Source organism: Pyrgilauda ruficollis, unplaced genomic scaffold, assembly GCF_017590135.1.
Source record: "Pyrgilauda ruficollis isolate IOZ18807 unplaced genomic scaffold, ASM1759013v1 scaffold229, whole genome shotgun sequence".
NCBI lineage: Eukaryota > Metazoa > Chordata > Aves > Passeriformes > Passeridae > Pyrgilauda > Pyrgilauda ruficollis.
The window spans coordinates 240,732-258,233 of NW_024522428.1; the positions used below are offsets into that span (position 1 = coordinate 240,732).

The 17,502-nt window shown below is 40.4% G+C and overlaps 1 protein-coding gene across 1 annotated transcript in view; it reads left to right on the top strand.

Moving 5' to 3' along the window:
- Window positions 1-17,502, top strand: part of ITPR2 (inositol 1,4,5-trisphosphate receptor type 2) — a 128,157-nt gene that overhangs the window by 38,526 nt on the left and 72,129 nt on the right. Inside the window, exons 7-10 of the mRNA XM_041468717.1 lie at window positions 3,821-3,919; window positions 5,076-5,159; window positions 5,957-6,103; window positions 7,326-7,421. Of these exons, the coding sequence (XP_041324651.1) occupies window positions 3,821-3,919; window positions 5,076-5,159; window positions 5,957-6,103; window positions 7,326-7,421 (426 nt within the window). The remainder of the gene's footprint in view (window positions 1-3,820; window positions 3,920-5,075; window positions 5,160-5,956; window positions 6,104-7,325; window positions 7,422-17,502) is intronic.

Below are 17,502 nucleotides of genomic sequence, written 5' to 3' on the forward strand. Positions count from 1 at the left end.
TAAGAAGGAGAAGGGAGAAGAATTCCAGGAGGTGTAACTTCTTCACTGCTGGCCTGTTTCATAATGGATTCAGTTCAGGAAACAAGAAATTAGAAGAGTAATTGGGACTTTTACCTTTCATGTGTAACTGGAAAGTGTTACGAAATTATGTGATCTGGAATCTCATGTGTTGCCACATTCATCTGAGCCTCTCTGTTTTGGCATCTTTGCTAAGTGTACCTGTTGAGTGCAGATTTACAAAGCTGATAAGAAATCATAGTTTATGCTACAGTCTTATTTTTTTAAAAGGTTTTGTTTTATTTTTAAATTTTGTGGCAGCATTTTTTTCAAGGGGTCAGTAGAGAATGCCTCTAGGAAATACATCAGCTTTCTTTAAATCTGTGTTCCCTTCTGATGTGAAAATGGTATCTGTGATTGGAGCTGGGTAGAATAGTCTGGAAAGCCTTTTCTGGGTTGCTTTCAGCTGGAGTCTTGCATATTGATGAGAGGAAGAATGAACAGGAGAGTTCTTTGCTGCAGATCTGAGAGCTGTGCCATGAGACCACAACTCCCTTCTCCATTCTGGGGCTCGGTTAAGTGCCTGATGTGGAGAATTCAGATCTGCCTCTGGGAAGGCCACATGATGATGAACTTGTGTGGTTTTACATTGCAGACCTGGCTGGGAATGTTTGGCTGCTTCCCCCTGTGCATAATCAGTGAAAGCCCTCTTAGCATTGTAGAAGGGAATGCCTCTTTTTTAATCTGTCTTCTCTCATTAATTTTGTGGTTACCCAGCCCTTGGGATACTCTCCAGGATGATGAGTGTGGTTGCTTGCAACTCCTTTTGCAATTTGCTGTGGAGAGGAGAAGGATTGCATTCCCAGCTCCTGGTCAAATATCCCTAGAGTCAGAGTCTTTCCCTGCTCCATGTGTAGTGATCAAAAGGGTATTTGAAAATCCTCCTTTTTCCCAAAGCCCGTTGCAGAGAAATAGAGCAAATATAGCCCTCAGGGGGGCCTCTGCATGGCTTTTCAGCTGAGGAAAACAAACGTGGCTCAAACATTAGCCTGGTATTTCTTTTCCTTCTTTAGAGAGAAAAAAGGGTGACTTCTTGTTTTGGCTTAATTTCTTGGAATAACATCAGTTTAGCATCTTTTTAAATTTCTCATGCTTGGAAAATAAATGTGTGTGTCACGCTCTCCAGAGGGAGGACCTGGGATTCCCACCTGTCATCTGCAAAGCCACGGTGGGTTCTCACAGATGAGAGCAGCAGAACAATCCTTGGCCTTCAAAGCCATCCTCAGTACTACAGAGATTTTGGTTCAGTATTCCACTGTTGTGCACATGTGAGGGTTTGGAAGCAGACTTGCTGGTCTACAAAGAATGCAGATCAGTGTAGTGATGGCAGTACCATCCCATGCCACAGACCCCTTTCTTTGTCCATTCCCATGGGGATTTATCTGACAGGCTCCGAGCCATGTGGCAAACTGGCTTATTCCTAACTCAATGGACTCAGTTCCTTTGGAACAGCCTTTGCTCATTTTCTGTTTCCACGTTGCCTTTCAGAGCTGGCAACTTGCCATTGTAATTTACAGAGGGAATTTACAAAGGGAAGTTGTTTCTTGTTTCTACTAGGCCCGAAAGGTTTTGACAATTTTCTTTGCAAATTTCCAGCGACAAACATTAGTGCTCTGGTAGCTCCCTGCTTTTGAGCATTTCTACCTCTTCAACAGATATGCAAACCAGGCACCTGTTTCACAGAGGAGTAGCAAGTGATGGGTTTTTAAAATTTTTCTCTCACAGATGAAGGGAGGCTTCAGCCTTGTACCCACTGCTTCCTTTTCAGTTACTCCCAGACATGGAAACCTTTCAATTAATGGAATTAGCTTGGTATATCAGGCCTCTACTCTGTTTAGAAACTTTAAGATTTTTAAAATTATATTTCTGTGCTATAATGAAGAAATTCCCTAGAAAACATGTTTTAGAAAGTCTTTTAAGCAAGGGAAGTGAGTATTGAATTACTGCTTGGATGGCTGCTACTGTGCCAGGTAATGCAGGCAAAGTATGCCATATGTCCTAAAAGAAAAGGAATCTGGGAGTCTGATACAGGAAGTCATGTGTATGACTCTTCTGGTAAGTGATCAGAACTTTTTAGCCTTGTGAAATATTTTAGAACTTCATTTTCTGAAGGAAGATTAGCTTAGTTTCATTAGCAACTGATTAATTTTGCAAGTCAATGAAAGTAATTAAAGAATATGACTGAAAATTTACAGTAATTGACATAACTACGGTATTTTCTGCAGACTTCTATTAAGTCGTCATAATTTTTGTAGCTGCTCTTCAAGGGAAGATAGAACTCATTAAAGCTAGAGCTGGTTCCAGATGGACTGAACAACAAAATATGCCCTAATAGCAGGATTGGTGCTGTGTGGATTGCATTGCAGTTATTTGCCATTTTAGTGGTTTTTTTCTTTTTAAATAAAATGCTTAATGATGTGCTCTCTTACTGATTTTAGTTGTGATAGTCCTGGTGTACATGCAACAGTTTTGAAGTCCTGATTCCACTTTGCAGGATGCAAACCTGGTGGTATTTTGGTTAATGAATTGTCTGGTCATAACTTCTTAAAACAGGCTGTAAGTAATGTCTGTATGAAGCATGGCATGCAGGAATGTATTGCATAAGAAATGTGTCATATAGGCATCTTGTCATTATTTTGATTCTGTTAGGGAACTTGTTCCCATGCCTTGGATCAAGTAGGATTTCTGTGTGTGATCTGAGCATGGTGACACTGTCTTATGCTACTGTTTATTTTAGCTGTGTTGGTAAAGAACAGGCAAACCTTCCTTTTCACCTCTGCAATGAGAGGACCAAATTCCCCTGCATTGAAGTTGCACAAGGCTGAACTGGGCTCAGCTTTTTCATAGGAAATGTGCTGATCAATGCAGAAAGTGTTTTTATTTATTTGTCTTCCAAAATAAAGCATGGCTTGTGCAGCATTTCATGTAGTAAAAAATCACATGTAGCCACTTGTCTTCATGTCTGTGTGTGCTCAAAATTGCTGTGAACATAAGCAAATCAGGACCCAGTGCCAACGAGTCTATGTTGATTGATATTTTTTTATTATTTTTTCCCCTTCCAGGCATGCATTGAATTCTCCATATGCATGTCTCAAGCAGTTTTTAGGCTAAAGAAATTTTTGTATATTGATTTGTATATCGTAAAGAATTGCAAGGGTATGGGAATTTGCTTGCAGGAAGCCAGCCAGGAATTCCTCTTGTAGAGAGAAGGTCTCTCAGCTGTTGTACCTGCTGCCTGTGCTGAGCTCAAACACCATTTAGGGAGCAACAGCAGAGGGGATGGGTTGTGTTCACCTCTTTCTGAATTTCCAGTGATTTCTGTGTCTTTCTAGGTTGCAGTTGAGCAGTCTGAATCAGAGAACTACTGAGCCTGTCAGGACATTTGCCAGCAGATGGTCCACAGAGCTGGGGGCTCATGGTTGCTTTCTAAGCTTTCTTGGGGATAAAGAGAACTTAGTGTAACTTTTGGATGAACTGAGCTGCTCCTGGAATTTGTAGATTCATACCTGTTTCATGGTCTGGAATTTCTGCTGAACCAGGGGACATGCTTATTGGGAATGCAAGGGTTGATTAGTTGGAAATCTTGAACCCAAGTGATTGCAGATCATGGGGGAACAGACCTGCTATGTGAATTGTCTGTAAATAAATTCACTAAGTGCCACTCCTAGAGCATGCATTTGAGTAATTTTCTAAATATGCTACATTACTTCATTTTATTGGATAACTATTTAGGTCTAAATTGCATTTTATTTCTGATTTCCAGGTTGTGGTGGGAGATAAAGTTGTTCTCATGCCAGTCAATGCAGGACAGCCTCTGCACGCCAGCAACATTGAGCTTCTGGACAACCCTGGCTGCAAAGAGGTGAGTTCAGGAGGGGTAACTCCCGATCTGAAATGGTTATAGAAAGGCTGAGGTAATTGGGACTGGTCAGCCTGGAGGAGAGAAGGCTTTGGAGTGACCTCACTGTGGCCTTGAGAGCCCACAGGAAAGAGAGAGACTCTTGACAAGGGCCTGGAGTGACAGGACAAGGGGGAATGGCTTCACACTGACAGAGAGGAGGTTTAGATTGGTTATGATGAAGAAATTGTGCCCTATGAAAGTGGTGAGGCCCTGGAAGGGTGTTGTAGGCACACAGTTTGTAGTAATTGGGAGTGGGGCTGTGGCTGAGCCTCATCTCTAATGGGCTACAGCTGTGCAGGACAGCTGACCAGTATTGAAGGTAATGAGACATGGAGTGCCCAGGTGCACTGACCAAAGGGTACAGAGGGCACACAGGTGCAATGCATGTAGGATTAAGAATATAAAAGGTTGTACTGTAGAACAGTAAAGGGCTGCGGATGCTTGAAGCCTTCTTTGGTGTCCCTCATGCCTCCACCATCCTTCCAACAGCACAGGGTGCCCAGAGAAGCTGTGGCTGCCCCTGGATACCTGGCAGTGTCCAAGGCCAGGCTGGATGTGGCTCTGAGCAAGCTGGGATAGTGGAAGGTGTCCCTGCCCATGGCAGGGGCTTGGAAAAGAACTTTTTTGTTTCTTTACATCTTTACATCTCGTCCAACCCAGGCCATTCTGTGATATGCTGTGCTTTACTGGTAACCAGAATGCACCATGAGCCCATGACGAGCTCAAAGCCAGCCTAAAAAATTGGTTCTAGCTTAGCCTCAAAAACCCAGGATGAAATATTCTTGCTGCAGTGATGTCCTGGCACTGAAATCTGTGTGAGGTTTCCTTGGGAATCTCAAACTCTGACTGATGTAAGACTAAATCCTCATTCAGCATCCCTTTGGAGTGTTCTTGGTAGGCTGTCAGCACAGAGAGCAGCATTTCCCCACCCAGTCTTCTCCAACATGACAATCATTAACACTTGAGAGCTTCAGGACCAGTGTTAAGAATTGTATAGATATGTAGCTAATCCATGGCCTCTGCCATCCTAGATGTGGTGTGGTCTTTCAGAAGAATGGAATGTCTCAAAAAACCCCCCCATTCCCATATACTATAATTGGATTTTTTTTCTCTAAAGGTAAATGCTGTCAACTGTAACACAAGCTGGAAAATAACTTTGTTCATGAAATTCAGTAGCTATCGAGATGATGTACTGAAAGGAGTAAGTATGATATTTAAATTGGTTTTTGAATCCAAAAGGTCTTACTGTATTTGACTTTAGAGAAATACTACCTGGTGAATAAAACTAACAATAACTGTAACAAGACAATGTAGCATTACATGCTGAGGTATTGCACAGTTTAATGCTTGTAGATTAATCCTGAGATAATTTACATTTTCACGTTAGAGATGAGCTTAATTTGTCCTCACATGTACCTTAATAAATCATTATCAATGGATATTTTTCAATAGGTGTCAAGGTAGCAGCAGTTTTTGCTGAAGAATTTGAAAGGGAAAATGGTATCTTTGTGTAGAGCCATTTAAAGATAGTGTTTCAAGTTTTGGAGAGAGGCAGGAGGAAACAAAAATTATTCCAGCAGAAGAAATAGAGAGGGGGCGTTGGGGTTGATTGCAGAGTAGAAGTGATAAAATAATACAATGTTAGAAAAATCTCTTCACTTCCCTTAAATAGTAAGAGAGATTAGAAATGAAAAAATCAATTTAGTAAAGTTATCTAGAATTAAAAATCACCTTTAGGTTAATTTTTTTCTCACTGTTCATTGTGGTGCTTTCCCAAAAGGCCATGGGTCTCCTGCAGGACTGGATTATCCCATCTGATTTCCAGACTTGGTGTTAAGATTGAATACTCTTCACTTGGTACCTGCTCCAGCAATAGGAAGCTCAAAAGTGTTTTCTTCCTATCAGATCTGCTGGCATCACTGGAGCTGTTACACATAGAAAATTACTCTGGAGGCTTTTCCTACCACTTAACAGTGCTTCTTTTTCTTATTTCTTTAGGGGGATGTTGTGAGGCTGTTTCATGCAGAGCAAGAGAAGTTTCTGACCTGTGATGAATATGAGAAGAAACAACACATTTTCCTCCGCACTACGTTACGTCAGTCAGCCACATCTGCAACAAGTTCTAAAGCACTCTGGGAAATAGAGGTGTATTTTTCTTCTTTTTGTAAATATTTTAGGACCTGAAGGCCAGGGCTCAGTAAAAAAACTTTACCACAACATGAGTCATTCATAGGTTCCTGATATCATCACAGACCTCCCTGTAACTATTATTTCATTAAGTGGTTTGTGTAGGATGAACCCTGAAGAGCTGCTTTATTGTTCTATGTGTGTGGAGACAGGAGGCTTTCTTACTATATTTGCCTGCACTAAAATGAGAGAGTCAAATTTCAAATTCAGACTTGATGTAAATGGTGTGATTTTACCAAAGCCAGTCAAAGGACAGTCACCTCTCCTGAGTTTTGAGTGTTTACGTTTGGCTTCGTGTGCAGTATAAAAAATGGAAATCCATGGCTGACAGAAAGTCTCCCAAACATCACACAACACATCAACATTTGTTTAAAGTAAACCTGAATAAAGGTGGTCTCATGAATGGGGATAATTTTGAGAAGGGAACTAGCAAACTTTTGTTCAACTAAGAAACATTGGAAATTGGTAGGTCTCAAATCCTTGCTATTACAATAATGTAACTGCTAGATACCCAGAAGTTCTTATGTGATGGACAAACTTTGTGTATTTAGAACAGTCTTCAGCAAAATGATTGATTTTTGTTTGGTTAAGGATTGTCTGAAGTAGAGTGTATTGCACCTGTACTTATTGAAGATTGCTCCTTAAAGGAGACAGACACTGTTAGATTTGAAGAAAGCGAATGACCTACAGCTCAGTCAAGGGATAAAAGAAATAACCTCTGATATTTCAGATGATCTGAAGATATATCACTTGAATGAAAAATTTTGAGAACCCCCTAGTATTGACAAAAATAGAGCTGGTGTAATTGGTAAAATAATGTAAGGTGGTTTGCATTTTGCTTTTAAGTAGTGCCTAGTAGTGTAGAACAGCTCTCCTTACTTTCTTGAGCTGCAGAGTCACACCATGTCACTACAAAGAAAAATTTGGCTCATCATGTTTGCAGGGAATAGATTAATGAAAGCACGGAAAGTAGTAGAAGGAGTGTTTCCTGGCACTCGGCAAAAAGTAAATGTAAGTAGTTGTTATCTATGGTGAGCTTCATGTAAGCACAAAATTCCTCTCTTTGGCAGGCTGTAAGGATGTTGTTTGCATATTTCTATTAGGAGTGAGCTGCAGGAAATGTCAGCGACCTGAAGTATGATCTTGAGGAGCAGGATTAAAATCTAAATTTTTCTTTTAGGTTGTCCACCATGACCCTTGCCGGGGAGGGGCAGGACAGTGGAATAGTTTGTTTAGATTTAAGCATTTAGCAACTGGAAACTATTTGGCTGCAGAGGTAAGAATGCCATTGAAACAAGTGTTTGTGTGCTGCCTAACCAAGTCCTGCTGGTTCAGAACTGCTGTAGCAGGTGGGTCTGCAGTGTAGATCTTCACAAAGATCCCACACTGGGCCCCTGCTGTGTCATACCGTATTGCTGCATCCAGGGATTGCCGGGCAAACACTACTGTTAAATATCCTCCATGTTTATACTGAAAACCCTTGGGCTCATTTATCTCTCTGCTCTTGTTTGCTCTTAATTTTTGGAGTGGTGTTGTGACTGTGTATTGGTGTCATGCAAGTTCATTGTGATTGTATAGGCTGCAGGGTTCTGCTATTGCACTCTTGCCATTTGACTAAAATTTGAATTTAAAAAGTTCTGAGGCAGTCTCTGCCCCTTTTGATGGAATGGAAGGTCCCAGAGGAGAAAGGAGATCTTGCAACTTGTCTGGTTACTATCTGGTACTTTGTATTAAGGCAAAAGAGTATTGTGACTCCCCAAAAGAGCAGCTTAATATATTTTAAGACTCCTTAAAAATAAAATATGGCTCTTGATGAGCTGGAATACAGCAGATAATACCAAGTGTATGAAATGATAGTCCTGGATATTTTAATAGTTGCAAGAAGCCGTGAACTTTTTGAGTCATATGTAATCCATATTAACACAGGTCTGTGTACAAGTTCTATCAATGGAGTTAAAAGTAGGGTTTTTCCCACTGATTTAGTTAGGTTTGCTAGTTAGGTTATTTTAGTTTAGTTAGGTTATTTTAACTTATGGTTTGAAGCATGAATGCAAAAATTTACTGCAAGAAGAAAGCTATAAATTACTATATGTTAGGGAACCATGAGAAAAGATTTGCTCTGTCTGGCTTGAGTTAGATTTACTGCAGTGCAACTTCTGTATGCAGACAACTCTTTGGTATTCCCAGGGTGCTGCTTTTGTGTTCCAGCTCCTGTATTAGCCTGTACTGAATTCAGAGGAAGAACAAGCAGCAGCTATCAAGCCTTCATTTATTTCTAATTATGTCAAGGCCACTATCAAAACATAAACAGTGGACTGCTAATAATAGGTAATTTTCAAGAGGCAACCAGTACTCCCACCTGAGAATGGGAGTATTTTCCTTTCTGCTTACAGTGAGGGATGCTCCCAGTAGGAAGATTTTACTAGCTGAGCTGATGGAGAGTCAGGAAAAGCATTGAGCATACTGATGGGCTTTCTTCTTCCACCAGGGTTTCAGTCTGGGGGATTTTTAGGTGAAAAATCTTCAGATGAAGAGGTGCCATGCTGTATTGAATGTCAGACCTGAGTTTAGGTCCTTTCTACCTCTTGAAAGGAAATCCCCGTGAGGCAGACTTGTAATATGGATAGTATAATTAGCAACAACAGAGTGAGAGTTGGAAGAGCTTTTGGGTTGAACAGAGGTGATCTGCTGAGACTGGAGAGCTGCATTGGTGACTGTCTGTGAGTTGTAAAATACCTGTAGTAGAGATATTAAAGGTACTGCTGTAATAAAACCCTGTGAACTGTATTTTGCGCAGTTCATATGTCAGGCACAACACACCAGCCAGCCAGACACGTCAAAGATTTATGAAGAGGCAGGCAGACACCTTGTGTGTGTGACCTAACTTTAAATCAATTGAGCAAAGCCTACTGAACACTTACCTGTGCTCTGGCAGCACAGGGAGATTGCTCATGGTATGGATTATCAACAGCGTCACACATTGCCATGACCTGATTTTGTTTAAGCCTCCTTGATGAAGGTATCTAGAGTAGAATAAAAAGTACAAACACAAGAAGAAAATTCACAAATCTTTTAAGCATTCTGTTGTTGGCTATTGATGCAATTTCTGTCACAGTTTGAGCTGTTGTAAATCAGGATTCATTGCAGTTTATAACTGTCCTTTTTCTTACTTCATCCTCCCTTAAATCAGATTAATGTGTACCATGGAGGCTTCTGCAGGGGAGTCTTGCATGGGTCAACTCTCAGACAAGGAGCAGAAGTGTCCTTCACCTGGGTGCCTCCCTTTTCTCCTCTCATACCTTGTGTGAGAAGCCTGTGCCTTCTCTTTTCCTTGGAGTCATCCTGTGCCAGATGTAACTGGTCAGTCTAGTCTGGGATTGGTGGGTCACTGCTGAGCCTTGTTGTGAAGAGGTGCCCCTGCAGCTTGTTAAGACTGGGGGATAATCTGGGGACTAAGAAAAGTGAAGATGCTTGCCTCAGAGAACTAAGGAATTTAAAGCTGATAAAGGTGTTTCAATACTACAGTAAGCAAATTAATAGAAAAAAAGTTAGACAATATCATTGTTCAGTAAAAAAAATAGGTGAGGACTTGTAAATCTAATTGTTATAAACTTGAGAGGATGAAGTCAGGATGTGTAAATCCTAAATTCCATGTTCCTTAGAAGTACAATCGGTCATCCAGCTTTTGTTGCCTTTCAAAGACCTCTGAGATCTCTGACTTCTGACACAGTCTCAAGTCATAGTATTTCCTTTAATCCTCTTTCCACTTGGCATTATTTAGCCTAACTTTAATTATTGTGCTTTAAAGTTCTTTAAGACCTACTAATACGTTAAAGCAACTAGATTCTTCTCCCAGACTTTGGGCTGAAGTTGAGCCACCCTGAAAGGCCCACTGCTGAGGAGTCAGAGTGGGACACACTTGGTGATTCCACACACCTGCATGGCCATTCCTCTGCTGCTCTGCACACCCTGGGTCACTCAGAGTGTCTGCATGCTCTCACACAAGTACTTAAGACACAGGAGGAATATACTGAATAAAGGGTTTGATGTTTGGTGATAAGACTTGGGACTTTGGAAATTTGGGTACTTGATAATGTCAGACATTGACATTAAGCCACAGGCTTAGACATCCCCAAAGAAGTGGAACCAAATACTCAGCTGAAAAGTTGGAAGGAGAAATTGTTTTCTTTGGAGACAGCAGGAGTTCTGCTGTTAGTGTCATAAGGGCTTCTTTTCACCCAAAAGTGCTGAGCCAGATCTTCAGCAGGAGATTTAGGCACTAAGCCACCAGCTAAGATCCAGGCTGCTGAGTTTCATTCTCAGTACAGAGTTTTATTCACATCTTTACAGAGTCAGCAGTCTTTTAGAAAAAGTTCTGCTGAAGATCCTTTTTATAGCCCTGGTTATAGGAAAATGACCCAAGTTATTTTGAAGCTTTACATTTATAAAGAGAGGTTAGGTGAAAATTGGATGTTTCAAAATAACAAAGATTTTCCCAAAAGTCTTTTCAGTGCAGGTAGCCCATGTAGAAGGCACCCAAAGCTATCTGTGAGTGTGTGTGAGTGAGCTGCAGTTTGCTTGAACAGCTTTGCAGATGCTGCAGGTTGGGACCACACAGCTGTGCCTTTCTCATGAACACGCGTAACCTTTTCAATATTTTAAATTGCCAAGATAAAAGTCTCTTTGAATTGAATATCAGCTTATCAATTGCGCTGGACCAAAGCATGCACTTTTAATATTGCTCTCCACATTTAGAGCAGCTCCGGTTCTGCGATTTCTAAACTGGACAATTCATACTGAAACTATTAACACTTGTTTTATGAGGATGTTAAACTGATACGTGTGCCAACACACAAGAAATGCAGGATAAGTCTGTCATTTCATATTCAACTTCTCAGGTGTGGCTAAAATAATTACAAAATACATCTGCATCTGTCAAATCACATGTTGGTCTCATACTGCAGTAGACAATAGATAAGCCACGGCACGTTGTTTGTGAAACCTTGTGAACATGTACATAATCACTGTGCAGAATTTGTAAGAAAAAATCTGTGATAATTCTGTTTTACCTAGCTGAATAGATTAGTTACTAGATACCTTGGCCAAAATAGGGCAGTAAATCTAGTGAGGTCTTCAACACCAAATTAGCTCAACTAAACTCAATGAATTAAGATAAGGCAGGTAAAATGGTAGCCTGAATGTTCACATTCTGTACTTTTCCAGAACTGTGGCCATAAACAATTACTGCTATAGAAAACTTCTCTGGCTTTCTTGGGGAGTTCTCCTTCCTTTCTCTGTAAGAGTGAAAGGGCAGGGTTTAAGCTGTAAAATGGATCAACTCTAATCAGAATTTTGTTGTAAATTCTGTTTGTAAAATCCTGCATGAAGCACCCTTCCAGCTTTAGGATTATTTTAGCACTAAATACTCTTTTGAAGTTGGGAATGATTGAATTCAGTTGGGCTGAGCAGCACAGGGTTACACACACATGAGATGAAATGACAATTAGATTAATATTACCTGGACAGGAAGTCCAGTCCAACTTGCAAGGCTGTAGTTCAGTGGTGGAGCACTGCAGCGGCAATACAGGCTTCAGAAATGTCCTTTTTCCTCAGGTATTGGATTGTGCAGACACAAGATGCTGTCTCTGAGGTGGTGTAGGCATGGACTCCAGAGCATGGGGTAGAGGGAATAGTCTGTGCGGCAACAGGGTCACTGAGCTAAGCCACCAGAGCATGAGTGTTTTTGGTAGGACTGCTGAAGCTTTGCAGGACTGTCAGCTGATTTTCACTGTAGTGTGGTGTAAACCACTTGCTGAGAACTCTTGGATCAATGGCCAATAGAAGATACTTATATTTCTCTTGTTTTTCTTGAATAATTTCTTCCCATATTATCTTACTCTACTTTTTGGTCAAAATTGCCCCAAGCTGCCCCTTTCTTTTCAAAGAAGCTTATGTATATAGTTCACTTTATATTGAAAATAGCTGTTAAATTTTGCTTTTACAGTCCATGATGGGGGGTTGGCACTAGAGGATCTTTAAGGTCCCTTCCAACCCAAACCATTCTATGATTCTGTGATTGAAAATATTAGCCTGCCATGTTATAGGTATTGTTATGGTATGCATTTATGCAGATGGACAGGGCCATACCCTTCATAGTAAATTTAAGCCTGTTGTAATAATCACTTGATTGGGGGATCATGGTGGAGATAGCTGAGTACATACTCAAGCTAACATTGAGAGAAAATAATCCTCTCCTGCCTTCTGAATAGTAAAGATTGTCACAAGAATCCCACAAGAATAGAAAACAAAGCATTTAATGAGATTTTAAGAAAGATCACATAATTATATGGGTAATAGTATACTCAGCATTAGCTAAGATAAAAGAAATGTAAAAGGCAAATCAGTTCTTAAACTTGAGGCTATAAACTGGGATTAAACTCCTGGTGCCCTGAAGAAACTGTGTCTGTAGTTTTATGGACTTTTCTTCTACCTCTTTAAACTGCTGGAAAATGAAGTCCTGCATAGGATATTTTATTAAGGCATTTGAGATTGACTGTTTCAAGTCCATAACTTAGGCCTTTTGTTATCCACTTGTTGGAAATTGGACTACTGACAGAGATGTTTTTTATTTAGGAAGCAACAACAGAACCACAGCGTGCCAGTATAATTTTATTTTCTCTTTTGGATGACAGGGAAACAAACCTTTGCAAAAGGACTTGTTCATGCCTTGGTCATGCAGAGAGGGAGAACACAGTGTTAAATGCTCTGTGGTTCCTTCTGCCTTCAGAAGAGTGAGGAAAGTAACAAATAAAATAAAAATGGCCTTGTTTAACTGAGATGTGAGCTATCTTTTGCTGAGGAACAGTTTGTAAGCCAGAGAAAATGCCAGGAGATGGCAGCATCTACCAAGACCTTCACACATCTCCTCAGAGATTTCATTCCTTGGTGCTATAGGACCTCCTCACTTGGAGATTGCTTCAAAATCTTCCTTTGGGGCTGTTTTTTCCCAGTGTGTCTTCATTAAATTTTAGCATAGCATTGTGATTGTTTTCTGTCAGTTTGGCTCTGTGATTAAAGGTTCTCATAAGAAAAAGGGTTTGCCAAGGTGACAGGGTGAACTCAGCACTGGAAGCCTTGTTTCAGTTTTTCTGTCTCATAGGAGTGTGGGTTTGTTTTAAAGCTCTGTAAGGAGTGGAAGATAATTTACAGCTATGCATGAAGAGATGGAAGAGATCCAGAGGAGGAGGATGGATTACTGATTTACAGAGCCAGCCTGACCTGTTTTGCAGACTTGGATATGGCTTTTTAAAGTGACAGATCTAGATGTCTGTTTAGCAAAACCCAGAACTAGATTTCTCTAAGGATTTTTAGAACTTTGAGAATGCAGCTAAATTTCTTGACCTGACTTGTCTTGACTTTGGAAGAATATGTCAGTGTGCAAATACCTTCATAAATCTGGATCTCGGAGGAAAGTTTTTTCCCCCAGCCAACTCATTTGCAATGGAGATCTGTGATAGTGTTCAGCTTTTTTGATTCTGCCTGAAGCTGGCTGCATTGGGGCCATGTTTGTATATATACAAGCTTTAGGAGTAAGGAAGTACAAAGCTATCAATGCAGCATTTATTGTCATGTAGTCATTACATGGCCTAATTATGTTATTGTGTCTTCCAAAACAGCAAATGTAAATATGTGGTCTGTCCTTAAGTGCATTATTTTTGTTTATTTTTTCAAGATCACTTGAGAAGCTTTTATTCAGTTGTATTTGTGCTTGTTTGTGATGCTTGATGGACATTTCCAAGACATCCCTCCTTTGTTTTTTATTGGTTTTGTGTGCCTGTGGTTTTTGGTTTTGTTTTTTTTTTTAACAGTAGAAATGTCAGTCATGTCTAATTCAATCATTCCTAGTTACTCCTGTGAGGACCACTGAAAGGCATAATGGGGTATTAATATTTAAAACATCACTCTTGAAGAGATGAGGATGCTTTCTTTTATATAACACAGGTTGACACAGAGCTGCTGAAACTCAGACTAAGGTTATGGCCCAGCATCTAAGTTACACTAAAGGATCTCTTAGACATTTTTCTTTCCTTTGACTTCCTCTGCAGAATGGGATATGGGGCTGAACACTGGTTTCAGGTTCTCTGCCCTTGATCCCTGTAGAAGAAATGGAATTTCCCAGTTACCACTCATAACATGGGGTTACTCCAGCTTATGCTGCTTGTGTGAGACCTTTAAATCTGTGTTGATTTAGTCATGGCAAAATGCTGGCCTGCCATTGCTTACACAGCAGCTGGAAAGGCCATCAAGATGATTTCTTCTGGTAATGAGGGTGAAAAATCAGGACAGGAAGGTTTGGGCTGCTTCTCATTCCTGTTTTTGACTAGGAGAGGGGCCTGAAGCAGACAAAAAGGTTCAGCTTTCCCAGTGCACTCTGGAAACTTGTCTGATCTGCTAAGACATGGCTCATGAGGAAAAGACAATCCTGAAAGAAAAGGCCTTTTAAGATTTTTAAACTTTCCTCCCATGATGATTATCAGGAGCTCTGTGCCGATACTGAAGAGGGGTTGAATGGAGTTTAGCGAGGTAGACTTGTAGCCAGCCTTTGTCTGGCAAGTTAATAAGATGGCAAAAGTCCTTTGAATGCTACGGAAAGTCTTTGAAATTGTGCAAAAGTCCTTTGGATTTATTGAAAGCTAATCAGTATGACATTAACAAAGAACAAAGCAAGCCTAATGAAGACGAAAGATTTGAAAAGTGGATTATTTTTCTTTTGTCCTGGCTTTTCTTCCCCAAAACGCTTGCCCTTGTTGGCTGGGTAACAGGCTGTGTGTTAACAGGCTGGTTATCAAATGAAATGGGGACTGTTTGAGTGTGTTGAATTAGATCCTTTTATGATTTGTCCGTCAGGGCTTCCTTCATAAATGCAGGTTTTAACCAAGTCATTGAAATGTTCAACAAAATTTGATTAAGATCAGCATGGGTGTTTCTTTCCCCAAACTTCTCTCTCCTTCTTAATTAAGTGTCCAAAAATAGCCTGTTTGGGTACTTTCCATGTATTCCTCCAAGAAAACAACATTCAGTAGAAATGTGGAGTTTCAAACTTATTGGATTGTAAAGGGTATCTAACTATGTGAAGATGCAAAAGTAAAATTAAAGCCAGGAATAACCTGTGAGATGATCTGGCCAATAGTAGAACCCTAGGAAATTATGCACTGTAAACTTGTGAGGTTTGAAAACTTTAAGGTACAACTTTGAGTAGTGTCCTGGTTTAGGGCAAATTTGGGAGAAAACCAACAAAGGGTGCCCCTTCAGAAAGCAAACCCACACAGTCCCTCCCCATAACCGGTTCGAGAGAGAGAAGTGGAAACAACCTGTTTATTTAACAGGCAAAGCACCCCCCAGCACACAAAATGAACAATACTGGATGGCAACGCTCTTTCACCGCTCTGAAAAAGATGACAAATTCAGAAAGTCTCTCCTGGGAGTGGTCACTCTGTTGTTGGTCCCTCCGACGCTGGGAATGACTGCTGCAGGCCACAGGTGCAAAACTCTTGGTGTTTCGCAGGTCTCAGTCCGGAGCAGGCTCGAGTGGTTCCAAGGAAAGGGAAAGAAAAGCAGTCCAGGGAAAATTTGGACTGCTTAGCTAAACTAACTAACAAGCAGAAGCAAAAACAAGAGCAAAAAGCGAAAGCAAGAGCAAAAAGCAAAAGCCAAAACAACAGCAGCTCGAAGTACTGCCCTGTCTCTGCGTCCTGCCATCTGTGGGGGAGTGAGCAGGCTGATTTCAGAGCCAGTCTTGAAGGCACAGAACATAATATCCAGCATAAACAGAGCAGATGACTGGGGATACAAGCATCATAACGTCACCCTAGGACAAGTAGCTTTAATCAGTAGAGATGACAGAGCCTGGAACTTCTGGTGCTCAATGTAGTAGAATCCCTCTCAGGATTAGCAGGTCACTTGTATACTCTGAGCACCAAATACTAGCAGTAGCACACAAACACACAGAGATGAAAGTTGCCTTCCTGCTATGCAGACTTTACAGATTTTGTAAAGTCACTAGGTGAAAATTCAGGAATGAGATTTCTTGCCTGTCCATGTGGTTTTAACCAGAAATAAAGACTTTGTGTATACCTCAGTTTTCCATGTGTAAAAGCTGACTTCTATTATGAGTTTGTCATACATACTTTCTCCTGGGGGCCTTCTGCTGTTCTCACAGGATGAGGATGCTGATATATGTATGCATTCAGACATCTAATCTTTTCACATGCCACTGTGTACCAAGGCTGAGCCTGAAATCTGTGCAAGAGACCCCAGTTTTTATACTTGGGAGGACTACTGCAGCACTGACTCCTGAGCCTGAGCACCTTCAGGCTCTCTCAGATACCTGGTGTGGATCACAATTTGAGAATTTGGCTTCTTGAGGAGGAGTGCAACTAAATGCTATTTAAATGTAGATTTAAAAGAAGGTGTTGCCTTCTCTGTGGTGGAAAATCTGTCTCTAAACTCCAGAATGAGAAATGTAGATGAGAAACTCTTTTTGTGCTACCATTTTCTTTCCCATTCATGGAAGGGTAAAAAATTACTATACCTGAGTTTGTTGAAAAACAAGCCACAGAGGATTAGGATTTCTGGATTATTCTTTACTGAAAAGAATTCTATATGGAAAATAAGCTGATATACTCAAAAATAAAAAACAAATCAAACCAGACCTAAAACAACATATAATGAAACTATTACAATAATAATTTATACAATTGCACTTGCTTAAGCTCTGCAGTTTGCAATTCTTGTTCTTGGTGCATATTAGCTGCATGCACCTTCCAGTGGCATTTTGCAGGAATATTTACTGCTGTATTTCAGGTACAATTCAGTAAATTGAAATTTCAAGACATCCAATGACACAAAAAAGCTTGAAAAGTGTTGAACTTTATTGAAGCCTATTTTAGCATAACATTCTTACTTTCTAAACACCTGAAGAAAATTTTACTTGATTTCATTAGTAGCAAGATAAAAATATTGATGTTGTTCTTTTCAAGGCTTCTTTTGTTTTGGCAATTTTTTGAGAAATGTGGAAGTGATCTTACATAAATCAGAAAAAGCAATAGGTTTTGGAGTTCTGAGACTGTCACTCTGTCCTTAGGTCATACTGGGCTGGGATATTGAAAGGGACTCAGGACAGGTGTAATATGACACACAACTGTAGATGATTTATGCCCCTTCTACCTGGAGAATGGAGCATGGGATAATAGCTACAGGTCTGTTTTTTAGAAAGTCTCAGCACCAACAATCTCAGCTGAAATGAAAATCAAAGTGGCAACTGCTGACCAGAGCTGAAAATGGGGCCGTAGATGTCA